This window comes from Culex pipiens, chromosome 1 (genome assembly GCF_016801865.2).
Source record: "Culex pipiens pallens isolate TS chromosome 1, TS_CPP_V2, whole genome shotgun sequence".
Lineage (NCBI taxonomy): Eukaryota > Metazoa > Arthropoda > Insecta > Diptera > Culicidae > Culex > Culex pipiens.
In genome coordinates, this window is record NC_068937.1 from 120,834,919 (window position 1) to 120,862,616 (window position 27,698).

Sequence of the window (27,698 nt, forward strand, 5' to 3'; positions counted from 1 at the left end):
GGGACTCCAACGGGGCCTCATGTTATGGCCACTGCTGGAACAGCTGCATCGGCTGCTTGGTGTAGCAGTAGCCGAGCGGCTTCACAAAGTGCGTGTCCTGGGCGTGACAGTACGGGCAGGACACGCTGTGGCTGTAGTCGCTGTAGAAGTTGAGCCGCTGGTGCGGGTGCAGCAGCAGCTTGAAGCAGTTGTTGCACTGAAAGAGGAGAGGATCGAGACGGTTCGTTGGTTATCTACAGTCTGCGGAGTTGACAGTGATGCTTACCTTTAGCCGTTCGGTGCAGCAGGGCATCGCGGCGAAGATGTCGTACGAGTACATCGTACCGAGGACCAGCGACGAGCCGTCCCACTTTTGGGCGCAGAATCTGAAAATCGATTGAGAAAAGGTAAAAATTACATTTATTTGTGATTGCGAGTCAAAAACAGCTGTTCAGTTGTACATTCCCCATGAAAAAATATGGCAGGTATCATTTAAGCTCAAAAAACTTGTTTTCTTCTCAGAGTGTCGTAATGTAAACAAGGTGATGTCATAAATAAACATCTGAATATTAAACAATAAAATTTGTCATTTCCAAGCATATTCAGAATTGAGTAAGTGAATTAATGACATTTTTCGAAATCTACTCAGATTTGACATTCGTACAACTTACTCATTTCTATGTAAGTTCGATTTAACTAAATCTGAGTGATTTTGATTGTCCGTGAAGAGGAAGTGACATGAGATGATAATCAATTCGAGTTTAGATTATTTCCGCCATCCCGCTGGAAAAAAAAAATTTAAAGCTTGAATTTCACTTTTTGAGTCGAAGCTCGAAAAAGATAAGCCACCACCGAGTAATTCATAACTTTGCATAATCCTGCACCTAACTCAACGAAAAAAAAAGCGCTCATCCCACTAATATCTGTCTGTCCCCGGTCGTCCTCGTGACTAAACAACCCCAAAACAACTGCAAGAACTTTCGTCTGGCTGGTGACCCCAAACGGACGCCGCCAGGACAAACCGGCCAAATCCACCACCAGAGCACTCATCAATCATAACTGCTTACTTTTTACCCATTCCCGTGCCCCTCACTCTGGCAGTGCTTTGTGTAATTATGGCAATTACGAAAAAGCTCGCAAGAAGCAAAACTGAATACATTTAAATCTACTCGATTTTTCCTCGGAAAAAAGCAAGGAGTTTTGCTCTCCCATTTCATGCCACACTGGAAAACAAATTGGCCAAGCAAACATTTCCATGAAATTTAATTAGAATGATAATCGTGTGGTGTCGTTCGGACCCGCGCCAGGTGCCAAATTAATGGCCAACAGCTGTTTTCTGTTCGTCGTTCCGATTTACCGCCAATAATTACCTGCATCGCACGACCCGGTTCGGCTCGATACCGTCCAGACACGCCATGCAAACCGACGTCAGATATTGGACACGATTCTCGTATTTCACCTGGAAGAGAAGAAGACGAAGCGAAAAAAAATGAAAACATTACTTATTAAATCATAAGCGATTTTACGAGCGTTTGATTTTTATACCGCCAGGGACCTTAACCATCGTCGTCGAGTCGAGAGTCGACCAAAGAGTCGACAAGACGGTGCTGCCTGATTTGCATACCGCTCGGGCGTTTCTCCTTTGCTCGGTGACATTTCACACCGAGCACACCGCACCAGCGTCGTCGGAGATTTCTTGAAATTTTCGGGAAAGTCACATAAAACCACTAATTTAGGGATGTTTGAGAAGAGATTGTGGAGGGGGGCAGGCTAACGATATCATTAATTTGTGACGTTTGGAAGGGAAGAGCTTTTCGGGGTGCGGTTTCGTGACGAAGCGATGGCTGTGTAATTGTTGTAATTACTCAGATTGGTTGGATGAGATTGGTAAAGTGAGGCATTTTGCATGGCGAAGCTTAGTTTTGAGTTTAAAGTATTGGATTCAACTGCGGACTCTACACCGTAGAGTCCTCAAGAAAGTTAAATCTCGTCAGTGACAGTGATTCCCTAACACAGACTTCAATATCAAAGAGCCAATGAAGGGTTTCAGAATTGAATGAACAAATATCGGGGTAAGTTTTTAAGTGTTATGTGTTTCCAATTGTTCCAGACATCAACAAACGGTAAGTACACTCAACTGTCAATGTCAAAATACGCTCTGTCAGTGTCAAGTGCTCAACTGCAAGGCTGTTACCTTGCAATTCTCACTCGACACACTGTCAACGTCAAAAAAAGTGTATTCATAGGAGCTTCCTTTTCCATGTCCTTCCTCCACCCCCAGGTCACATCAAACAACTTTTCCAACCAACGTACTTGTACGCCCAGCCATCGAGCTTCACGCTCACCGGATCCGGTCCATTATACTTCGTCCGCCGTCAGCCCGAACCCGAACCCATCACTCCCCACTTGCCAGTCCTGTGGCAAGTGGAAAACAACACACGCTCGCAGCTAAAAAGGCCTTTTGTCCAGACAAAGCCCGGAAGGAGGTGATGGTGGAAGCTCAGACGTCTGGGCCCACGGAATCTAGGTCAATGGTGACGGCAGCAGCAGCAGTCTGCACCGTTAAATTTAAACGGAACTTGGAGTTGGAAGGAGGAGGAGGAGGCGCAGGCGATTATCACACAGCCCGGAAAGTTCAATGTGCCCCTGAAAGTAGGCACAGCGCTGCACCAGCCCGTGGCGTGGAGGAAGTTGGTGAATGGGTGAAAGCAATCTAGCGAGAATCAATATTTGTGTAATGGGCGTTCGGTGGGGGGAGCTTTCGCGGCGAAGGAGCTCGAGGAGCACAGCACGGAAAGTGAAAATGTTTTTCTTTCCGTGGCAGACACGTAGTCTGACAGCTGATTGCTAGACGAATGATGGATGAGGGCGAATGAGTTGCATACATACGGGCGCGCTGCCGGGAAGCTATTATTAAGTGCAAACAGAAGGGGAGCGGCGGAAGAGCTTTGAAAGCTCCGGACGATGAATTATGGCAGGTTGTTATAATCGACGTCGTAGACGCCTCCGGCGTCGTCGTCGACGACGATGGCATCAATGGTCAACTAATCGACCGCAGTGTGGGTGTCGTTAACCTTTAGAAGGCGAAAAAAAGGCTAGAAGAAATAACTCACCTCGATGCAACCCTTGGCGTGCTGCTTCGGGCTGAGGAAGAACGTTCCGTCGACTAGCGGGTAGCGGTCAAAGACTAGCATCGGTTCCTCGCACAGGACGCACGCGACCCGGCTCTTGTGCTGCGCGGCCAGCGACGACAGGATGAAGAGGCGCGTCTCGTCGTTGCCGTGGTTGCCCTCGTCCTCGATCTGGAAGTTGAGAGAGAGAGAGAAAAAAAAATGATTAGTGGAAATCATCACTTCGATTGCGGACTTCAACATCGAAGTAGCCTTTGGTGCAATTTTTGGAACTTGTTCTCAATTACGGACTTCAAACTCAAAGTACCTTACAAAGATTCTTCTAAGATTTGAAGATTTCAGGTAAGTTTTTGGTGAAAAGTGTTGTTGTTTCCGGTTAATCATAAAGTGGTAAGTACCCTCTGTCAATTCTGTCAAACTGTCAATGTCAAACTCTGTCAAACTGTTGAACGTTTCGATTTCGTTCACGGAATCTGTACAACGTTCAACAATGCGCCAGGTATCCGAATCAGCATTCCGCACACCACGCAGTTTTGCCGATCCCAGCAAAGAATAAAAATTTCATTAATTTGGGATTATCTGGTTCCTGCGACAGACACAGAAGATACAACATCACCCTTCCGAATGACAAAGAAACGAGTACATTTCTTCCGAAACAATTTGGCGTGCGTTGCATCGCAACCCTTTCGAGTCCGCACAGCAAAGCTCTTACTCGAGTCCAAACAAGTCAAGCTGTGGCACCGGGAACCGACAGGGTTAATCCCCCGCACCAGTCAGCAACAATCGAGTATCATTTGGTGTGTTGCGAGCAGCATTGTTGTTTGCTCATAACCTCACTTCTTGCGCTGGTGCCAGCAAAATATGAAACGAGAAAGAGAGCTATTGGAGCAATGCGAATCGAAGAAATGCAATCCGAGAGCGACATAAAGGCAGAAATACTGAAGCCATTCTTGGGGTTTCACTACTCTGTCTGAAGGATATTGGATCTCGTGTGTAGGTGTTCCACCCGTACGTGTGAACGCTCTTCTCCGTATTTATATCCTGCGAAAATATTTGTTATGGATATTAAAACCGAAATTGGAAATGAGATGAAAATTTAATCATATCGGGTTGTGTGGTCTATGCTGGCAGAAAGGAAACCTTTTCCCCGTCCTAGGTCCCAACTGGGTATCTCGCACATGATATGGGTTTGACTGCGACCTGTCGGAAAGTTTTGTCTGTCTGACACCTTTGGCGGAAGAATGGCGCAAGATTCTTCTCGGGTTTGAAGTTTGTTGACTTTGGAGTTTCGAGACAGGTAAGAGGATTTAATATTCAAGCGATGGTATACAAATGAATTTCTTCAACTTATTAGAACTAGATCTGCTGTCAGTGCTAAAAGCTCAAAAATCAGTTTAAAATACTTCAACCCATCTTAAACCGTGATATTTCAACTGACAGCATATAGACAAAACTGACAGCATTTTGAATTAATTGGCTGCTTTTTCGCACAATGACGCTTTCTGATAGCATATTGATAGGATTCTTATCTAGTTAGCATAAGAGAGCACAAGGGCATCGATGTGCTTATCTTGGTCAACAAATGGTACTTTAGTATTTGAAGTCTGTTTGAGCAATGTCTTGCCGATAGCGTTCAGAGAAAAAAAAAGTCAGAGCTCATTCCTAATGATAACGGTCCAATTTAAAAAGCTCAACGCCCAAGTGCTGTCAGTTCCGCAACGTTCCGCGTCAATGTCCGGCTTAACGTAATCCAGCCAACATCCGGGATTATCGCCACCATCAACACACAGTCATAATTGGATCATAAACGCACCCCGACGCCGACGTTTGGCCGGAAAATCTTCGACAACATCATTAGACGACGTTAACCTGGCTTTTCTTTGTGTGTTCGCTCGAAAAAAAAAAAGCAAATCCTCTCTCGAGACGTAATATTCTCGTTCAACTCCCAAGTGGTTCTGCATTTCCGCTTCCTTTGTTGCCCGAGTTCATCGTTCGAGACGATTTTCCGGCTCTCTCGAGACGCGCTGCATTCGAGAAGAAGAAGGAAGAAAGTCAAGCGTAAGATGCGGGTAATAGGATTTACTCGCCCCGTGTTCCTCTAGCGATGCGCTTCTCTATTCAAAGCAAAATAAACATCTCAAGAAAGCGGTGCTCACAGGTGCATACACACTCGTTTCCGGGAAAGATGGCGTGCTTTCCGGTATCGCAATAATAGCGAAGTGTAACGAACGGGAAGTTTGATTTTAATGTGTATTTGCCAGGGCGGGATACCGGTTGCATACTTTAAGGAGTTAAAGCAGCTAATTCCAAGGAGAAACCCCTTCACAAAAAGAAGCGCTCCAAATTAGACGATTTCGGAATCTGATTACGCGTCGAAGACCAACAAAAAAGGGGTCGACACCTTTTTCCTTCAACTGAACATCGCCTTGAGTGGGTAAAATCGCAAGAAATTTCACAACTGTGAACTCACAAGTGCACAACCCGACGAAACGAAAAGGAAACTACAGCTCTCGCCAGGGATAAATATTATTTTAAATTCCCGTCGAGCGCATTAAGCACCTGATCTTTGGCGGAGCGGAAAATCAAGTCCTTCTCGAGGTTGCTCCGTTTTTTTTTCTGAAGACGCAAGGTGTAAATATTAAAAGCAGCTATTTTAAATATTTTAAACTCGTTCTATGCATTTTTAACGAGATTGCAGCAGCCGGAGGGCGGGCAAGCAAACCAGATAACATCGGAAAAATCTTCCATTCCTGCGAGAAAGCTTCAAGAAGACATTCGTCGGACTCTTTTTTTGTTGTTGCTGCTGCGCGAGAAAGTGAGCAAACCGAGAGCCATTAGTGCAAGGTTCTTCGGGGAGGAAGGTTTTTCCTTTGTCGAAGGTGGCAGAAAATAAAACGAAACGAGAGTGGAATAATTTCTTTTTAAACAGTTTTTTTGCTGTTCGGCGACGGCGGAAGGAAGTCAAGAAACTCGTTAAGCGAATAAATCACGGACAATATTTGCGGAAATTTTGCGGGAGGGTATTGTTTTAACTGCTTTTTTGGGAATATGAAATTCGAGGAGCACGGTTGTGGATTGCTTGCAGGGTGTTTGGCATTAAAAACGCGCTCAAAAAATTAGGGCGGGATTTATGGATGGGAGGCGGGCAAAGGCGGGCTTAGGCGGGATTGCCCATTTTGATGAGTTTTAAACGTGTTTCAAGATACAATGACGAAAAACATGCTCAAAGCTTACAATCATACACTCTTTCATCAGACATGTCGATTTTCCACGCCATTTCGCCGAAATTTGACGCGAAAGCGAAGCGAATTCCAGGAAAAATTCGTACCACCCACCGTTGTTCTGCGGAACACATTAAAAGCAATGTTCTGCACGGTTCCTCAACCGCTCAAGAAATCAAGAGAGAACGAATGGGGCGAAATTGTATTTATGATTATTGCCAATTCTGCGCGTGGACCTCTCCCCCTCTCACGGCAGTGGAATGTTTCGACAAGTCCTCAAACGAACAAAAAAAAAACGCTGCAGGAAGAACCATCGACGAAAAAGACGAACGCTGGAACGTGACTTTCAAAATTAAATTAAAATATTTACGTAAAGAGCGGTCGTTTTTCTCGGTGCATTTTATTTGTTCATTAAGTGACGTTTCCTTTTTCGACGAGTCGTGGGCGGGCAGGACTCAGTGAAAAGGGTTTCGCCAGAGACGGGCGGCGATTTGCATACAATGCGCTCAACCCTTTTGCCTCGTTGGTTGGTTGGAATTTCAAAATTTTAGAAATTTTCGTCTCGCCAACTTTCCCCGAAAATGTGTGGTGTGGTGCGCTCGCTTGAAAAGGGTTTAATTTTTATTGGGCGACCCATTTGCACGTCGTTTCGGGGCGAAATTACATGTGATTACTGTTTGCTTGCTTGACGCGAGGTCGCTTTTTTGGTGGGTCGTAATTGCTCCGGTGGGTGACTCTATTATTGTTGTTCAAGCTATTGTCTCCGTTGTTGGCGCGGGATCTCTTATCTGGTCCAGACACAATACGACGTGCCGTTTCGTTGTGGAAATGTTTGTCTCCGATTTTCGGTGCGGCAGCAAACCCCAAATCAAGCGATAAAGTTTGCGGGATAACCGTCAAAACTGACAGCATTTTGCGGATAGCGTTGAGGGGCGGGATTAATCACACTCCCTCTCAACTGTACATTGCCCCGCAAAACAAACCGCACGTACAATTTCCAGCTAAGCTCTCTCGTGGTGATGAAAACCCTTCTCTCAAGTGTTCACCCGCCAAAAAACCGCCCGAAAAACAAGAGTTCATAAATAAATTTAACTTTGTCCTCATGCTGGCAAGCCGCCGTCGTCGTCGTCGTCGTCGGCGAAAGCGATGTGATAATCTTACCGTTGAGGAGCTTTTCCCGCGCAAGAAACTTCAACAAGGACCTCGAACAGCCGCGAAGATGAACGATGAGGTGCTATAAAATAACTTTGTTACTTTTTATGTTTTTGTTTTAAAAACACCAGGATGGTTTGTGGTTCGCCGACTGTTTTTTTTTTGGGGTTTGAAGAAGGCACGATTCCACACGACAATGTCTCGCGGTTATAAACGTAAGCAGAAGCTCGGGCTGCTGTCGCTGACATCCCTCAGACAGGACGGGGCACGTAGCCAGATTCAAAACACGCACTTTTCTCGGTATTACGAGCCAGCCAGTAGCGGAGCGAGCTGGAGGCTCGCTGGAAAGCGATTTATGAAAGCTTTTTCTTTCCTATGTATACCCGCGAGAAGATTTGCATGCTGTTGACCTTAACGCTGGGCTGGGTTAAGGTGCAAATTCTGGTCGACGAGGTCGTAAATCTCGAGAGATATGGGATTCACGCGAAAAAACAGGACGTGGAAGATTTTGGGTGAAATCGTGAGAAATTTGTAAGAAGAGAAATCGAAAACATGGTTCAATTTTACTTCTTTATGATTTGATTGATTGGCAGCATTTTGACAGCATTGAGAGGAATTTGACAGCACGTACTTACCTAACTACCAATATCACAATAACAACACTAAACAGCATTCCACTATTGAACTTCACCTCAGAAAACATTATTTAAAGCTTCTAAGCACATGATTCTGAAGTCCGCAATAGAGAAGCTCTTCGGTTTTTTAAACAGTGATGAGGTTTACTTCCATATAGGAAAGTGTGATTAATCTATTTGAACGATTTCAAGTGCATGCTGTCAGTTTTTTACGATGCTGTCAAAATGCTGTCAGTTCAGAAAAATAACCAAAATGTATTCGTTATGTTGCTTGTTTTAAAACAAACTTTCCCCAATCTGTCCGGTCCAATGACCACGACCGCAGTTTTCCAATTGAAACCGAAATTACTTTTGTGCAAAACTGAAAACTTGAAATCCAATGTCCCCATTGGTACGAACCTAATTTCCAGCGCTAGAATGGTCCAGAGTAAACTTACTTGCCAAAACATAAGAACAAAGAAAACTATCTGCAGCGCACTTTTTCGCCACAGTCATCGTCGTCTACTGCCTCGAAGAACGCCCGTCGGAGTCCCCTTCCCAGGGGGTATTAATTTCGGTTTTATTCGAGTTGGAAAAACATATTTTCCTGCTGCAGTGTCATTCTCGAGGCGAGTGTGTGTGTGTTTGTGTAGCGTTTGAAGTGCTCTTTTCCGCAATTTTTCCTGCACACCCAGCGAGTCACACAAACACACAGTAAATGGAAGTTGCAACTCGAAAAAAAGTGAAAAAACAAACCAGTCGAGTTTGGGTGGCGGGAAAATAAAGAGAAGGAAGTTTCGGCAGTCCAGACGGTTCGGGGTCATAAAAAAGTGGCAAACTGCTCCAAGAATGCACTCGCACACACACACAGCACTCGTGTTTTAAAAATGTCAATTTGGAAACGGTGAGCGACTTCCTGTGTGCGACTACCGAGGGGTTCACCGTTAGTATACAAAAAAAGAGATTGTCCGTAATAAATTTCCTACTCCCACGTGTCCCGCGTCGGGATCTCCCCACGTGCAGTAGTAGCGGGCGGGCTTAATGGTCTTTTCGGTTCGTCGACTGCCGTTTTTTTCTACATCGTCTGGCCGGCCAAATCCATCTCACGGTTTTCGGGAACGTTATCCTTCAACCAAAGGACCAGCGAGTAATTAGAGTAGTTTTTAATTGACATTTTACGAGACTTTTGTGTCTGTGCACCGGCTGGAAGGAATTTTAATGGCCCGAGAGGTTGTTGACTTGGGGCCGTGCGTGCCATGTCGCAAATGGCCCGTTATCGATGTTTGATTTCGAACAATTCGCTAGCAATAACCGTTATAGACAGAAATAACTAGGGCAATAATCGTAACATTTGGGGTGTATCGAGCTGTGGCTGTCGATTTAGGAGCTGGAAAGCTTAAATTTGAAGTTTGCAGGAGTTTTTGGACTTTTTTCATCAATCCCGCCCAAATGCCGTTTAAGCCCGCCTGGATCGTATAAATCCCGCCTATCTCTAACGAACCCTCACCCCTAAAAACCAACTTCCCCATCGTCAGAACTCAAATCTCCTCATTTCCGTTCATTTTAGACCACATTCAAGTCACCTCCCAGCCTAATCCCGTCTAATAACCAGCGACAACTCTTCACACGAAAGTTCTTTTTCGGCGACGGCACTTGACCGCCGTCTGCTCGCCATAATCCGCTTTGTGTCTCACGCGACACGATTCCTGACCTCGGACGACCGCGGCTGGCCACGGCATGCCAACGCCATTATTTATGGCTTTATTGATAATAATTTGGTTGCGTTGGGCGGTGGCGGTGGCGGTCGTCTAGCTGATGCTAGACAAAGAAGTTGACGTCAACGTCTGATGGATTCCCGGCCCGCGGTTTCTAGGTCACACCCGCAGGATCAAAGGAATTTTCCGACGTCTGCGACGGGGGGGCGGGCAACTGTAGTTGATGCGATATTTAAATTTTCTTTTTTCTGACTAGTCTCAAGCTGTTAAGGAAGGTGGACCTTCCCGGAACTATGCAGAAAATTTAATAAACTTTGTCAGCTCCCAACGCAAACAAAGAACTACAGCAAAGTGTTTGGAGCAGCTTTTCCGCTCCTGTCAACATCATTAGCGCGCCCGGAGGGTTGATGAGGGTTTTTCCGAAGTGAATGCATTTTCACGCGATTTGGGTGCGCTGCGCTGCGCTTAACGGGCAATCGGAAAACAATCAAACTTTGCTAGGGGAAATTTGCTCCACAATCTGGAAGTAATTCCGGAGTTCTGTAACTTTGGAACGAGCGTCTTATTACGTGGCGAAAACGGGGGGTTTGGAGTGCACTAAAAATCAATGTTGCTTGAAACGATTCCATCAGGATGAGACGAAGACAAGCTCTTTTGCCGGGGTGTCTCACTAGTTTAGAAAGGGAAAATCTGGCGGGATTTGAGGAGGAAAGCAGGGTTTCTAAATTGGAAACTTCTTCTCTAAAACGGACGTAATATGTCAAGTATTTAAGTCAGAAGTTGCTTCTCAACTACGGACGTTAACATCAAGGCACCAACCTCATTGGGTTGGTTTTATTGAGAGTGTTATCAAGTAAGTACTAAGTGAGTTGAAAGTTTAAGTTGGAATTCACCAGGGTAAGTAAAAGTGAGAGCTAGTGCCAAGTGTTTTAAAGAGAGTTCTGTCAAACCAGTCAATTCTGTAAAACCTGCTTGGGCAACCCTGCCCTAGCAAATTGCACCCCGTTACAAGACGCTCCACCGGTTGCGTGTCGTACGTAGACAACCACGAAGTGCCACTCAGTCTTGTTCCGAACTTGTGCTAGCACGGAAAATGAATATGTTATTCGCCATAAAAATCACCATCTCGATAGTGAGCGCGTGCGATGTGGTTTGTGGAACAAGTTTTCCTCTGGGTGGCGATGTCTTCTTCTAGGATAGTTTTTTTCCGCTCTACAACCAACAAGCTTGAAAAAGGATCCTTGAAGCTGCTTTGAAGTGAGGCGGCGAGGGGTTTATTATCTTCCAGCGAACGCAAACTTCAACGCAGAGGAAGGCACTACTTCAAGCGGATGGCACGTCCCAGAGCTTTTCGCGCGCGAGAAAACATCGAGCACCAGTTGCTCGTTGCAGCAGCTCGTTTGCCGAGATTTTCCAAGCATTGAGGGGTTGGAAAATTGTTCAATAAAATCAATTCAATGCGGCGAGTGACGAGCATTGGTGGGGGAGAGAGTTTGGCGCGTACGTGTCGAACAGAAGTCGTCGGTCGTCAGAATCAGGAAAAGCTCACTCTCGAATGCACGCCGGAAATGTACTTGAAATGCGAGCTCGAGGAGGGTGGTTTGGTTCGCTTCTGCGATGGCTACTTTTGAGGGTGTTTGGCCACGTGGAATAATCGCAAACGTCTGGAGCGAACTATTGAAATGCACGCGAGTGAGCTTTGATGCACATGATTGAACGCAGCTGGGCGGGATTAAAGTTGATGTATCGAGAAATTGTTGAAAATGGTTTAAGCTTTGGAGATTTCTATAACGGACTTCAATTCGTAAAAGTGAGATAATATTAAGTTTAAGTTCATTTCAACTACGGACTTCAACACCAAGGAACAGTTTGAGATTAACCCAGTTTTGCTCACAAAAAATTAGGTAAGTACGTGTAGTGTTCAAAGTGAAAGCAGTAAAAAACTAAGTGAATGCTGTCAATTCTATCAATGTCAAACTTTGATGAAAACTGTGGCAATTCTCAGGAATTTCTCGTTATTTTCATTAAACTTCATTACATCTAACAAAAAAATTGGTTAGTTAGAATTGCCACATGCTAATAACTAAAAAATAGACGAAAAAGGCGAAGGCGGGATTTATAAATTCTAGGCGGGAAAAGGCGGGATTGATTATATTAATGAATTTTGAAGGTTGTTCAGTTGTAAAACGATGTCGAATTCGGCATCAATCATCGACTGCAGCTCAAAAGCTTGAAGTTTAAAGACTGAATGTTACCAAGAACAACGTCAAAATTCCCCCCTCTTCAAAAACCCATCACAACCGTTGAACTTTCCCGTATGCACCGCGTCGTCCCCGTCGTCGAGGTTAACAGCACATATGAATTACAATTTTCACCACATTACCAAACAGACAACTGCTGGAGATGGAAAAAAGGAGGAACCGCGCGCGCGAAAAACGCGTTCTGTTCTCTGTCTGGCAGACCACATTTTCGCGCTGCCATCCTTCCAGCGTAATGCTCTCGACGCTGTGGCAGCCCAAAATCCCGCTGAAATATTCATAAAATATTCATACAGAATAAAAAAAGAACCAGCAGCTCCGGTGGTCCAGGCTGGAGAAGGACAAAAAAAATATTTTATTTGCGTATACACACGTCGTACAATAAAACAGTGCACGAGGATTGCACTTTTTTTTGCCCAGACAGAACTTTTGCGGTGGATCAGGTGCTGAATCAGATTTAAACCAGTCGTCGTCGCGACTTGGGTGCAAGCACGAGACGACACGTGAAACACGTGATTTGAGGCTGGACGTGTCGCAAAAGTGTCCCGCGAGGAGTCCTTTCTTTACGAGATATGCGTGATGATTTGGTGATTTAATTAGATTCTAGCATCCGTGTCCACCTTTTTACCCCAGAAATCATTTTAAATTCAAGGAAAGTTGGTTGATTAGAATTTTAACATTTTTAGAAGTCAAAATTATGTGAAAAAACTAAGGCGGGATTTATAAAAAAGTAGGCGGGCAAAGGCGGGATTAATTATTTTGATGCATTTTCTTCAGTTATGCATACAAACTTTTGAAATTGATGTTTTTGTTTTGAGCAAGCTCGTGAAAGTCCGAAATTAGGGTGAATTATTTACATTTTCGTGAGCTTGCATGTTAAAGTGTAGAAACAACATTTCTTCAACTTTTAAACTGGTCAATAACCTTTTCCCTACATAACTGCTCTGCCAATGTGTCAACTGCCAAATTTAAATCAGTCTACAAGGAAGAGACATCTCACTACCGAGCGATGGCATTCTCCCGTTCGTTAAGGAAACGAACGACAAATTCCATTCTCCCTGAAAACCAGTGAACTTTAACCTTCCAAGCCATCCGCCCTAAAAGCTCCGCACACAAAAGCGCTTAGATGCGAATGAATAAAACATCAACAAGCTAAATTTATACAACCCAAGCAGCTATTCAGGAAAGAAGGAAGTCCCGGCAGCCCCCGCACTACTCTAGTGGGCTCCTTCTTCCGATACACCGAAACAAAAGAAGATTAAATTTATCATTTTCCTGTAGTCATCTTGAACTTCTTCCAGAGAAGAAAAGTTACCATAGTAATCATCCTCCGGATGATGAGCAGCAGCACTCGACAGAAGTCCTCAACAAGCGGGAGCTGTGCGCGTTTATTAAAATGCGATAACAAACTACTAAGTGTGCACTTGTGCAAACTACAACCCCAACTTTGACTTGACGCTGAACTCAACGGGTACAGACAAGAATCGAAATATGACGAGCGGTACGATACGGCAGAGGTGCCGCAAAAGTTGGCATCCTTTTGGGAGCGTTTAGTACTTTTGGCGTGTCGGTTTTTTTTGGGCGGCTTGAAGAAAAGTTTTTTTCTCCGGCGATGCTCAGTGCTGTCACCTGCTGTGTGAGGGCAAGGTGGTTCGTTAAACGCTTGGAGATTTAAATATTTATGCGACTTTTAGCCCTGTTTGGAGGGGGTTGAAAGTAGCCAGACAAAGATTCGTTAGGGGTTTTATGGTTTGGAGGTGATGGTCATTTGAAAGGTGAAAATGTATTTCAGTGCGCAAATCGAGACAGTTCCAGGTCAAAATTCGATCTTTTATGAGGAAGAGTGGTTGGAATCAACTCAATGTTGAACTTGTGTAAAAATGACGTTAAAAAGGAAAGGCGGGATTTATGGATTTTAGGCGGGCAAAGGCGGGATTATCTTTTTTACTTGCTAACTTTACATGTAACAAGTTGCAACAGTCACTTTCAAGTTCCAGGTTTTCCCAAGGGGACATGATTGCATTTTTTCACGTTGTACTCACGATTCCTAGCGTTGATAGTACGAACCTGAAAAGAAAGGAAAAATTTGAGGTTAGTTGAGTTAGCCCGCAAATCTACAATTCAACTCGATTACATTTCATCAGCGTCAATTTACTTCATCTACCACAAAGTACCCACTGAGCAGAGCAAAAGTGCAACAATTTGTCCCTCGAAGCCAAACCTTCGTTATTTGCATTTTGCCCATTTATAAACATTTCTCAATCATCGTCACTTCATGTCGAGGTAGAATCCTGTGGACGACGTGCTAGACCACAGCGGTTGCACCGCACTGTGAACAGTGACAATTGCTTCGACACACCGCAATGCCATCATTTAAATTCATAACGAAGCTCGTCGTCGTCGACGTTCTTCCTTCTTTTTTGTGCCAACGTTGTCCTGGAATATCGCGCACTGGCGAAGCTTTCGGAATTGGCAAAGCACGCAATCCTATCAAATTAAATGAACATTAAAATTGTGTCGCGTCCCCGCGTCTTATCCTAGAAGCTCCACTAACGATCTGGTGATTTTTAAGCTGCGATGCAGAAAAGTTTTCCGACGCGAGCGGGGAAGAAAGCCAACGGCAGTCAGCTTACTTTTATGGGCGAATAAAATTGATATTAGTATCGTTTTGGCTCGGCACTAGTATTTATCGACACAAGTTTTCTGGGGGACTCTTGCTTTCTTGAGAAAGCAGCTCGAGGAAAAATGTGGCGATATTTTTTGACAGTTTAAACGGCTAAGAGGGGTGGATTAACTGTCGTTTTGCTGCAGCTTGACTCGAGAACTGGTGTAAGATCACAACTAATGGGCTTAAAGTGGGGTGATTAAGGTTGTATTTATCGCCCCGGGGGATTGGCCGTTTAAAGCGGAGTCAAAAGCTCAAGAAACTGGATGGCTTCTCCATTACGGACTTCAAAGTTATTTTTAATTTGGGAAAATTTAGTTTTCAGCTACGGACTTCAGATTTAAATTGAGTCAATCAAGTCTGGTGTCAAGGTGCGTTTTATTTCAGGTAAGTTAAGGGTAACTTAATTCAGTTTCTCTATTACGGACTTCAACATTCAATACTAAGCAAAGGATGAAGTCGAAAATCGATCCCGGACAGGTAAGTCTTTAGTAAATAGCAAATATAGTGAAAGTGAACATTCCAGAATCAAAGCAAGTAGTGAAAGTCGAGGAAAATGTTGTAACTTATTTTAACTTCTCATTTACGGACTTCATCTATCAATACTAAGAGAAGGCCTAGTTGTGAATCAATCTCAATCAGGTAAGTTTTTGGTGTAAAGTAAAAATAATGAAAGTGAACACTCCAGAATCGAGATAAGAACTAGTGATCCAGTGAAAGTCAAGGAAAATTCTGTCAATTCTGTCAATGCCAAGTGAAATTGTGTTGCCATTCCGAGCCATTCGGTCCACAACACAATTCCACACCTGTCAATTTCCAAATTGCGCGACGTACGAATTCCGTCACGTCGCCGGGACTCTGCATTCTTCACGTAATCCCGCTTATCGTCCCGTTCCACCACGTGGAATCTACGGTGCGTAAAAATCAACATCGTGTCCTCATCGTCACCGATGCATAGATAATGAACATCGTTGCTTTCCGCCCAGGATTAAGGACCTGCCCCGCGCCTTCGCCACCGATCGGGAAAAAGGTAATAATGCCAATAATAATGTTGTCTCAAAGCGTATTTACATATTTATTTTTTTCCTTTCTCAAAAGCCAGTGAGATGTTTTCCCGCTCGAAGGAGGGGTTCTTTCTCTTCAGGGAAGGTTGTTGATTTTTCCCAGCCCAGTGGCCTTTTGTACTGATTAGCTTACAGGAGTTTTCCTCGTCGGAGGAAGGAAAAAAAATTACACAAAAATATTTATTCGCTCCATTCATCCGCAATCAATCCGCTTTCGAGGTGGTGGTCCCCGTGAATAATGAGATTGAGTGAATTTTGACAGGTGCTTCCAGCGAAAGGACTTGCCGCAGGCAAACAATTCTTTTGCGGAGAGGGAAGCGAGAGCAGCTATTGTAATCTTCGCCCAACCGATAACGACGAGGGATGGGAAAGTAATAAAGATAAGCGTCCCTGGTAGCGTCGGCGCTGGGTCGCGGGGGAAGTGCAGATTGCTTTTCCCTCGTGCTTCGATTTGTTTCAATAAAATCGCTTATTTGCTCTCCTTCCTTTGGACGGGAAGATGCTTCCAGGAAGACAAGCAGCGCAGTAATGGACTCCTTCGGTGAGGGGGTGGCAGAAATTTACTGCTTTCACATTAGTGCAAATATGTTTCAGTTTCATCGAGATCTTCACCGACATGGTCTGCGATGACGAGGGAGCAAAGTTGATTTAATTTAATACCTATCACCAGCACTAGCAGCTCAGTGACTCCTGAACCAGGCCAGCCTGTGGACTATCTTGATGTATGGACCGGGCAGGGCACTTGCCGATAAATTATCGACACTATTAGTGACGCTGCTGGTGCTCGGGACCCTCTTCTTCACGCGGCGATAAATAATTAAAAGGGGACGGCTGCGCCTAAGAGGTATGCAAACTTTGGGCACCGCACATGTAATAAATCTGTGGAACACAATGATGGCCGGGGATTCGGCGGGGTAAGGGCCGGCAAATATTGGCATTCCGCGTAAACAACTTCACAATGGAATTCAATTAAATTTCGTGGCTTGCACGGGCAAATATTTGACCTCGTTGAGAGATCTTGGAATGGCTGGAAGGTAAACAGTCTTAAAGGAATTGGTTTGTGGAAAGGAATCTAAGAGTCGCTGCGTTGGAAGTGTGTTCTAAGTTAACAGAACATACTTATAGGTGATAAATTGACAAATTTGACAGAGTTGGCAGAACACTTGTACAATTTCACTACATAACTTTATAAATTTAGAATTCATTGCTTCACTTTCACGTTTATTTCACCAAAAACTTACCTTTCAAGACGACTGCTGAGTTAGACTAAATCACTTCGAAAGAAGTCAATGTCCTTTGGAATGTAATCGTAATTGAAGTCTGTAATTGAGATGTCAATTTGAAAAATTGCTCCACTTTCACTTTAAACTTATTTATGCACCAAAAACTTACCTGATAAGATGACCGTTGCCAAATAAATGCGAAATAACGTTCATAGACTCATCACAATCACTTCAACTGAAGTCAACATCTTTGCTAGGTTAACGATTCTGAAGTCCGTAATTGAAGCGTCATTTCCAATAATTGCAAACTTGTCAAGTTTCCTCAACCCGAAGCCCACTCACGGCGAACCAAAATCAATGCCGCACACTTCCCAACCCAAGGAAGCCCCTGTTCGGTTCCGGGAAGTACGCAATTTCCCCTTAAGCTGCACCTGCACCAGTATCAAATGTCATAAAACCGACGCTGACGACGCAACGTATGCAGTTTGCGAGCGATTGCAATTTCGGTTCCTTTGTGTCCTTTCTAATACTTCGATACGGTTTCGTCGTTCAATTTCCTCCGTCCAATAATCCCGCGACCGAATGTCCTTGCCCGATTTTGGACGCCCCCCCTTGTGGCACTGCAGTGTTTTTTGGGAAATAATACTCTAGCTTTCTCGAAATTTAACAAAGTGACGCAAGCGCCAATTTGATAAAAAAGGCAAATTTGAGAAGTTCAACAACGTATGTCGCTTACGCCAATATGTCCTCAAATGTTTTGCCTCGAAAAACGTAGGCGAGGTTCAATTCAAAGCAGGGGAAGCAAGACGCGGCAGGTAATAAGCTGACGTGACTTGGTTTCCCTTCGATGTTCAAAATCGGACGCCATCTAGCGGGGGGTAGTTCAACTTTCACCTTTGCACCTGTCAATGAAGATGACGATAGCAATCGACGGAACAATTTGCCCGGTGGACACAATTCGGTGGAATTGGTCCCAGAACGGGAGCAAGGACATCAAATTTGTGATGAGAGTTTGGTAATTTTGGCTGGTTGACTTTAATAACAAGTTTTGACGTTTGAAAATATTTGCTATAGTCTTCTCAATTGCGGACTTCAACATTGAGTACCTCTTCAGAAATTTGACCAAAATTTAAATCAAGGTAAGTGAATGTGAGTGAAAATATTTATAGTTCAAGGTAAGTTAAATTTTCCTGTTTACTGGTAAGTACAAGTGAAATGTGTTTACACTTAGTTAGTTTCAAGTGAATTTTGTCAACTCTGTCAATCTGTCTTCAGTCAATTCAATTGTGTTTTTATTAGAATTTAACAGTTCTGCTCCAGGATGTTACATTTGCAATTCAGAGATTTGGAGAACCTTTCAACCAGGGCTGTGGAGTCGGAGTCGGAGTCGGAGCCGGAGTCGGTGGAGTCGGGTCTTTTTGGGGACCTGGAGTCGGAGTCGGAGTCGGAGTCGTCAAAACTCGAATAGCTGGAGTCGGAGTCGGAGTCGGAGTCGGCTAAATTTTATGAGCTGGAGTCGGAGTCGGAGCCGGAGTCGACAATTTCTGATAAACCCGGAGTCGGAGCTGGAGTCGGAGTTATCTTAAATTCAATAAAATTTATGAACTTTTTTATTGTTCAGTTTTTTTGTTATAATGCAAATTAATTTTCAAAACTTTTAAATGCCTTTTTTTAAACCTTGTATTGATTTTTTTTCCGTTATTTTATATGTTGATTCAAGAGATTTATCAGATGCCATTTTGTTTAATTTGTAACATTTTCAATTTGATTGGATAGTTCTGACTTTGTTATTTCACTATGATCAGTAAATGATAAATTTCCCCTCATTTACCTATGTTTGTAGTTTCATAACTCATAAAATTATAAATAATTTAGGTTGTGCTGGCATTTTAATTAATATTCAGTTGATGCTTGACTCCCTCCTTTTGCTTCTTCAATTCAAATTTCACAAAATTTAAAAACGAAGGATCACCATCAGTACTTAACATTTTAAAAACATTGGTAAGATTTACCGTTAAATTATCAAATATTAGGTATATCAATCTATTACTTGGAACTCAACCTGTCATTTTGTCAAAAAAAAATCAAATCAAATTATTCGCTCTACAGCATTGCCTTGGCGTTCTCGATTGCGAGATTCCTATTCGAGACTAGGTGTCCGAAGGCTTGATTGTTGAGGTAATTGCAAACCTCTTTTTAAACACCATAGCTTCCATCCACCCCGGGATTCGAACTGACGACCTTTGGATCGTTAGTCCAACTGCCTACCAGCGACTCCACCGAGACAGGACCCAGTGAGACGACTCCTACACCTGGACTGAGCTAACGACCTAACCTTTAGGTTAGTCCGGGGCCAACATTTACTTCCCTTCCGACGGAAGGCGTGATCAGACAAATCTCGTCTCCAAAAATGCCACCGGGACCGTCTGGGATCGAACCCAGGCCGACTGGGTGAGAGGCAATCACGCTTACCCCTACACCACGGTCCCGGCTATATATAAATAAAAAAAAACCAAAGGGTCGTGTTGTAAATACTTGAAACTGACAGAATATATCAAATATAAGTTGCAACTAATTTTGAAATCGTCATTGAAAATATTAGATATATCGATTTCCTTAAAGTTTACTATTTTTATAACCAAAGAAGATAGTTTATAACTTAAATAATGTTCACCTGTAATTAGTAATTAAGCAATGATCAATGTAGTCTACGTTTGTTTGACGAATAAATAAATAAATTATTTCTCTACAAAAATCTTAAAGTGTGGATCCATAAAAAACATCGTTGAAAAAATCTAACAAATATTTCTTTTTAAATGTCATTAACTGGGGTAACATTGATAAAACTTGATTTTTTCAAATATTATTCAACCGGTAAGGATTTTATCATGATTTATATGTTTAAACCATGTACTGGGCCGAATCACTAAATGTCCATGTTTGTATTTTCAAATAAATTCAGTACAGCTTTGCAATATGGTTACGTAAACTGTTTATTTCAATACCAGGGTGACCTTGATGTTAGTTACTTTGGTCTTACAAATTTCAGCCTAAATGTAAGCAAAATGATTTTATATATCATATCAAATCGATTATGAAGGCTAGGTCTCATTGATTTTTTTTAAATAACAATTAAATATTTGTTTTACTAGTTTATAAACTTTTAAATAAAAGTTATGTAAATTTCAGGGTAATTAAAAAAAAATCCAATATTCTAAGAGCAGAATCCAATTTTCAATTCAATTCAATTCAATTCAATTGGTGTTAATTAGAATTTATTAGAATTCAACAGTTTAACAGCAATTCAGAGATTTGGAGAACCTTTCAACTGAGATCAATTCATAAGCCTTTACAGGGAGAGTACATGTTTCTAAGTTTAGATTTTGCTAGCTGCGTGCTCTTTTAGGGAAAATAAATTTGGAGAAAAAACCCTAAGAATCCAATTTTACTTCTTGAGGTACTCTGATTTTGCAAAATCATTTTGTAAAAAAAACTTCAACTTATCAATGTCACCCCGGTTTACAGGTATACGCGCAAGTGTGAGCAGAACATGTGAGTGATGTTATTATTACTTTTCATTTAATTTAATTTATTTCGTTGTTTAAGCATAACTTGTGTAAGTTATTTTAAGCTGAGATGTGGACTACCTTTGAACAGCTGATTAATTCAAAGTTGGGAACAGAGTTTGAGGGTGCTTAAAGAATCGACTATGTCTACTGAAGGAAAGTTACAAAATAACCTTCAAAATAGCTAATAGGTGGGGGATAGTTAGAGGAATGGAGATTTTATTTAAACATTTTTTAGATATTCTTAATACTCTTAATATTCTTAAGCTGGAGTCGGAGTCGGAGTCAACCATTTGTTAAAAGCTGAAGTCGGAGTCGGAGTCGGAGTCGGAGTCGGCTAGAGTTGGCAGGCCGGAGTCGGAGTCGGAGTCGGAGTCGTATGAACCTGAAAGCCGGAGCCGGAGTCGGAGTCGGAGTCGGCTTAACTCAGAAAGCCGGAGTCGGAGTCGGAGTCGGAGTCGTCTAAATCATTACCCGACTCCGCAGCCCTGCTTTCAACTGAGATCAATTAATAAGCCTTTGCAGGAAGATACATATTTCTAAGTTTAGATTTTGCTAACTGGGTGTTCTTTTAGGGAAAATAAATTTTGAGAAAAAATCCTAGATCTATGAAGTCAATTCAAGTTTCCCTACAAAGCTAGTCTTAAAGTCACGCTCAAATTTTCCCAATAATCTGTATCGATTGTTCCCTGAAAATCCCACACGAAGCCACAAAAGCTCCCAGCTTCCCGGAGCACTCACATCCACCTGATTCCTAGACCTAGACGTTCGTCCCCTCGGGGCTTTCTCGTGAAATTTATCATTCCACAGATGATTTGCTCAGGAAGACGTTCCCCCCAGCCCTCACCCGGCGCGCAATTAGCCTCGGGATCCCCGAGGCTCCAACGCAGACAACGAAAAACAGAAATTCCAGCTCCCCAGACTAATGATGATATAATTTTCGGCAAAACATTAACCTCAAAGCAGCCGGAAAATTTCCACCATTTTCGAACCCCGACGAGGGGCCATGTGTGAAAAATGATGAAGGTGTCTGGGCCAGCTCACACTTTGCTTACACTTTCTTTAGTTCGGTATCATTAATAAATCCTTTATCATGGACGCAGCTTGTTGTGCAGCTTACTTTCTCCTCGCCAGTTCTCCGTTAAAGTGGCAGCGCATCCTTTTTCAGCTCGGGGTGCCAAATTTCGACACCGCCGGAGCTGCATCGAGTGGGGTAATCACGAAAGCATAAATCACCCGAAATTCGCCACCTACGCCCATCGACTCGATTCGGCACCATAAATTTGCTCACACGCCATTAATCGGAGACCGGTCCAGAGAGCGGTTCGGCTTGGAATGAAATTGCAGAAATAATTCTCTGTCTCGTTTTTATTTTTTGAGGGGAGGCAAAACCATTCGCGAAACCATTAAGAGGATCGGACCAGATGTGGAATCGTCTGCTGCATGTTGGAAGGCTGACCTTTGAACTTTTGACGAACCGTTGAGGTTGTTCGGAAAAAAAAAGTTGTGGCTAATGGAAACAGTGGGACAAATTTGACCACATTGGCATGATTTGTTTAAGATGAACAGAGACAACATTGTACTTTTGGACAAAACCAATGTTTTGGCTTCTAGAAAAAGTGGGACAAACTTTACCACATTTGCATTATTTTGTTAAGATTAACTAACGGTGAGACAACATTGGACTGTTGGACAAAAAAGAATGTTGTGGCAACAAGAAACAGTGGGACAAACTTAACCATATTGGCATTTTTTTTTTTTCAAGATGTACTAAAGTAGAGACAACATTGTACTTTTGGACAAAAACATGTTGTGGCAACAAGAAACAGTGGGACAAACTTAACCATATTGGCATTTTTTTTTTAAGATTAACTAAAGGTGAGACAACATTGGACTGTTGGACAAAGAAGAATGTTGTGGCAACAAGAAACAGTGGGACAAACTTACCCATATCAGCATTATTTACAAACGCTCTGATTAGTAACTATCGCAATGAATATGCAAATCAAGTGAGACAAATTTGTCCGTTTGGATACGAAGTCATTTCTTGAACCAGACATGAGTTTGTTATGAGGCAAGATAGTGATTTCAGCTTAATGGTGAGACAAAGTTCGCTTTTCGGTCAAAAAGTCAATTCTTGATTTAAGAGTTATTTACTTTTGAATAAGTAGACAACTTGAGACAAGTTTGACCTTTTGGACACGCAGTCGTTATACCTGCGGGTCGTCCGCTCAAAACTCAACCCGATTTGGATCAGTGCAGAGAACTCAACCGAGTCAACAATCCGCATATCGTATTCCAAATCCACTCAAACCGAAAAAAAGTCCAGATTTAAGCTTCATCCAGCTGCTGACAACCGCAGCAAATCCAAAAATCACAGAACCGCATCAAATCACTCTACCCCTCAAAATCGGTTGATTTAAAGCTTCAACGAACTTTCTCTCGCTCGCACAAAAGCACACCTGCACGAGAAAAAAAAGTTACGTATGTGCGGTACATGACCAGGGAACCGAGATCCTTTGCTGGAATCAAAGCCGTAAAAATAAAAAAAAAGCCAAAAGACATGATAGCTTTATCTCCGATTTCGAGAGAAAAAAGCTACATGTGTGTATGTTTGCAGGAAAATCTCCAAATCAGCATTTCTCCTCGCCGCCGAAGGAATGTTTTGCTTTCGTCTTCGGAAAATTGGATTCTACCCGGGAACATCACACAGCAGGTGCCAAAGTTGCCGACTTGATGTTTACGGTGGTGATCATCAGACGAAAGCAAAGCAAAAAAAAGAGAGAAGAGGAATCGTTTCAGGAAGATGAGTGATGATAAATATAAAAGTCATCATAATTTTTCTTGCCGCCCTCTCTCGGTCGAGGACCACCAACCAAAATAAGAAAAAAGCTCAAACTTTTCGCGCGGGCAATAAAACGGCAAAAGTTCTTCTACCCCCTCAATGTAAGCGCTTGGGAAAGGTTGAGGTTGCGGGGGCGGTTGAAAAGGTAGCAACATCAAATTTTGTTTATGTTTACCTGTTCAAATAAGATTTTCTCGTTTCGTTGGGTGGGGGGTGGAGGGAAATTCTGAAGGATGGATCGGTGGGATGCCTCCGGAATATGATGACATTGCATAAAGGCAGGAATTCGGTGATGGATTGGGCTTGAACTGTCTGGAACAGAGCGGATTCTGTGGATTTTTTTGGTGAGGGAGGTCAACGATCGGGTAATTGGGCTTAGGAATTGTTGGAAACAGTAGACACCTATATTCTATGCTAAACAGATGTGTAACTACAATAATTGACAGACTTGACAGATTGACAGGTTCACTTTCACTTAACTTAACTTCACTTCACTACACTTCACTTCAACTTAAAGCTGAAACCATCAAAAGGTACATCAAATTTGAAGTCCGTATTAGAGGTGAAGATCTCAAGCCAGCCAAGTCTACCTTCAGGCGCATTTCCAAAAATACAACCCTCCAGCCAATGAACGGCTAATCCTTCGCTAAACCCTTGTCGTGTCCCCAAAAAAATGTCATTAAATCACCTGAAACTCCACTGTTTCCTTCCAACCCAAAAAAAAAGGCGAACAACTGAAGAGGATTACTCAGCTTTAATCGGATCGGACTGGGAGCGAAAATTAAATGAACAAACTTCGATGTGCTCGGGCGAAAAACCCGGGAAATTAAGAAGCTACAGCGCTCGGGGTGGGTGGGAAAAGTGACACGTTTCCCCCCGGAAAGAGGACACACAGCAAGGATTACGCGTCGGGTAATGAGAGATTTCTCGAGTGGCCCCAGCTGCAGCATTCGATTGCATCCCAGGGTATCGGATAAACAAAGCGTCCCCCGTACTGTGGGACGTGGCCCGGCCACGTGTGCTCGAGTGTGTTTGCGTTGCAGCGCCATGGGTTGCTTGTACCATGCGACGACGACGACGTCCTTGTCGGAAGGATGCGGTGGGACAGGGGTGAACTCTTTGGTCTTAGCGGAAGGTTTGAGCAAAATTGCTGCTATTGTTTGGTTAATATGGGACAAACATGTCTTTTTGGCGTTGAACAAATGTTTTAGATCGCTTACAAGACAAGTGAGACAAATGTGTCCGTTTGGACACGAAAAAGGGTCAAGATAAACTCATTCGCAGACATTGGAACAACTGAGACGAAGTTGTCCATTTGGACATAATTGACAGATGATACAGAACAAGGTCGAACAAATGAGAAGAAAAACTGATACTAAATTGTGCGTTTAGAATTACTAGAAAGGTGGGACAAACATGTCTTTTTGGCGCGGCAAAAATGTTTCAGATCATCAACATTACAAGTGAGACAAATGTGTCCATTTGGTCACGAAAAAGAGTCAAGATAAACTCATTCGCAGACATTGAAGAACAACTGAGACAAAATTGTGCGTTTGGCAATAGTAGAAAAGTGAGACAAACTTGGCAATTCGGCCACAATGAAATTTCATAAAGAGCTCGTATAATACGTAGGTGGGACAACTAAGTCCAATCGGTCAAGGGGGTATCACGTGTAAAACTTTCCAACTGACCAAGTGTAGAACGTGGGACAAGATTGTCCCTTTGGACACAAGAAAATCTTGTTGAACTGGGTTGATTGTTAAGTAGAAATCGTGAGACAAATTTGTTCATGATCAAATCTTGCAAAAAATTACACTTCAACCCTGTCCCACTCCGGAAAAGCTCGCCTGTGTGCCTTCCTTTTTTCCCAAACCCACCCACCTAACGATATTAGGTGAGGTTTTTGACCTTCTTCCGTGTTTGCAGTCGCTTCCTTCCGTCGTCGTCGTCGTTCCGGGACACGTGAGCTCTTTCTCTGTGGCGCAAAGCTTTCCGCTAGACGTTCGCTTCTTCATTGAGGAACACGGGGCATCATTTTTCTTCCTGTGCTGGAATCTCGTGTGACAAGTTTCTTTTTTTCACCCGTAGTCGATGTCGAGGACGACGTCGTCGTCGTTTGGCGAGCCTGTCACACCGTCTGACAGTGGAGATATTTCGTAATTATGGTTCATAAGAATTTAGTTATTAGATTGTCTCGTTACGGTACATCACAATGGACGGCGATAGCGCGAGAGAGGACTTAATCCGGGACGGACCCGCGGGGGCGGCGGGACTAATTTAGGCGATCCCAAATGTGTCCCGGAGTCCTGTATGAATAATAAATCCCAGGGAGTGCACCTTTCCACGGAGGGCAAACTACCGGACTGCAAAGAAAAAAGTGCTGAATAATATTTTCGTCCTTTTTATTCGAACGGATGAAGCTGGCTCCAATCCGTTGCCGTCAGCCATTTGTTGTGGCTCTTTATCTACCATCTCTCGCCGTTCGGCAAACCACCCTAACCGAAAGGTGCCTTTAGTTTCAATAACATCGTCATCGCCCCAAAAACCATAATCGTGGTGAAGCGTCATTGTCATCCAAGTGGTGTGTCGTCCTCGAGAATCCTTTTCCCTTTTTCCCAAAAAAAGAGAGAGAGAAAAGCGAAAGCCAGTCCCGTAGACCATATCCATTAGATAAATCCCGGTATCGACGAGGACGGCGAAACGTGAAGGTGGTGGGACAGCCAGCCAGCCCAGGTTCGCCGCATAATCATCAACCTCATATCATATCTATTTGTTATGGAAAGTAATGTATCCTTTTTTTTGCTTTCCTCGTTCCGTGCCAAACGTGCCGACACCTGTCTAGTCACGCAGCATCCCCGCGAAAGGGTTGTGGTGGGACGGATTTTACTACCTGTGCGAAGTGGATGTGGGAAGCTTATCGGCAAAAAAGCTCGAGTATCTTAACTGCCGAACAGAACTCCCCAAAGTGGGTGCCGTTGACGTTTTATGACTTTGGAAATGGGAGTTTTTTTTGTGCGCAAAAGGGCGAGCTTTTTCGAACGAGTTGGAAAATGGAATGAGATTGTTTAAAATGGACTTATTTTTAAGGATTTTTGCAACTTTCATATCGATTTCAAACAGACGTGCATCGCAGTTGAGTTGTTTTGCTCCATCACGATGACTAAAGTAGTGTCTCACAGTTTAATTTACAAATTACATAACTTATTTTTTTCAATTTGGTCTAATAATCATGTTGTCTCACCAAGACCAAATCAACCGTTTTCAGAAGTTATTCTTGTTTCGACAACATTGAACAGTATCAATTTCTGGATTATGCCCAAATGACAGATTTTGTCTCACTTTTTGTAATTCACTCTTTTACCAAATTAAACTGTTCTTGACCATCGCATTTTTGTGGTAATGTGGTAATGTCTCAAAATGACAAGTAGTGTTTTATGTCTCACGAACTTTCATGACCAAACGGCCAATTTAGTCTCAAGATGGCTCCATTCGACATCATTAAATTCTGTCAAATTTTGAAAATGCCCAATTGACTGGTTTTGTCTAACCGTTTGTTTTTCATCATTTGGTCCATTTAAAAAATCTAAATAAATTTGTTTGAAGAATACAAGTTCAACGACATTCCCCAGTTCAAAAAGACAACTGGTTGTCCCATCAACGTCCCATCGTTTCGATCAAAAGAAACACTGTCCTTTGGTATTTCAAACGCACTCTCCAGTGCCGGAATTCAGTCTCTAAACTGAAAATTCCGTTCACTTCCTTAAACCGTAACCGTCACCACCGGCGGACAGACGGAAATAGCTTTCAACCACGTTCCATCTAGAGCTAGAGCTTTTCCACCAGGCACCAACCTCCACCGAGGCATGAATATTTGATGAGGAATTTATCTTTCGCTTGTTTCGCATCTTGCGGTCCTCAGTCGTCGAAGGATGATCCCCGCACGACAGGACCCATCATTCTCCGCGACATCAACCCCAGGCGGCAAGCGAAAGCTCGAGTCAGGAATAATCAAAATAAACAAAATTCCATTATGTATGGAATATTTAAAATTTTAAAAGCTTCTTCGCGGGTGGGGGTGAGCTTTCACTGTCCGTTGTGTTTAGATTTAATTAATTTCAAGCTTGACATCGCCGGATTGTCCCCCTTTTCCCTACGAGGGAACTTTAAGAAGGGGGAGGCCCCAATCGGAAACAGCTTGACTTTGGACTTGTCTGCAAAGTTTCGCAAACGGCACCGGAATTTCAACTAGGGATTTCACCTTCAAG

General features: G+C 43.1%; 1 protein-coding gene across 1 annotated transcript in view; it reads right to left on the reverse strand.

Annotated features, from left to right (window-relative positions):
- The window catches only part of LOC120423290 (headcase protein), a 120,092-nt gene that overhangs the window by 16,031 nt on the left and 76,363 nt on the right, over positions 1-27,698 (reverse strand). The window contains exons 3-6 of the mRNA XM_039587052.2: positions 3,093-3,281; positions 1,350-1,438; positions 266-365; positions 33-196 (exon numbers count right to left, since the gene is read on the reverse strand). Coding sequence (XP_039442986.1) covers positions 33-196; positions 266-365; positions 1,350-1,438; positions 3,093-3,281 — 542 coding nt within the window. The remainder of the gene's footprint in view (positions 1-32; positions 197-265; positions 366-1,349; positions 1,439-3,092; positions 3,282-27,698) is intronic.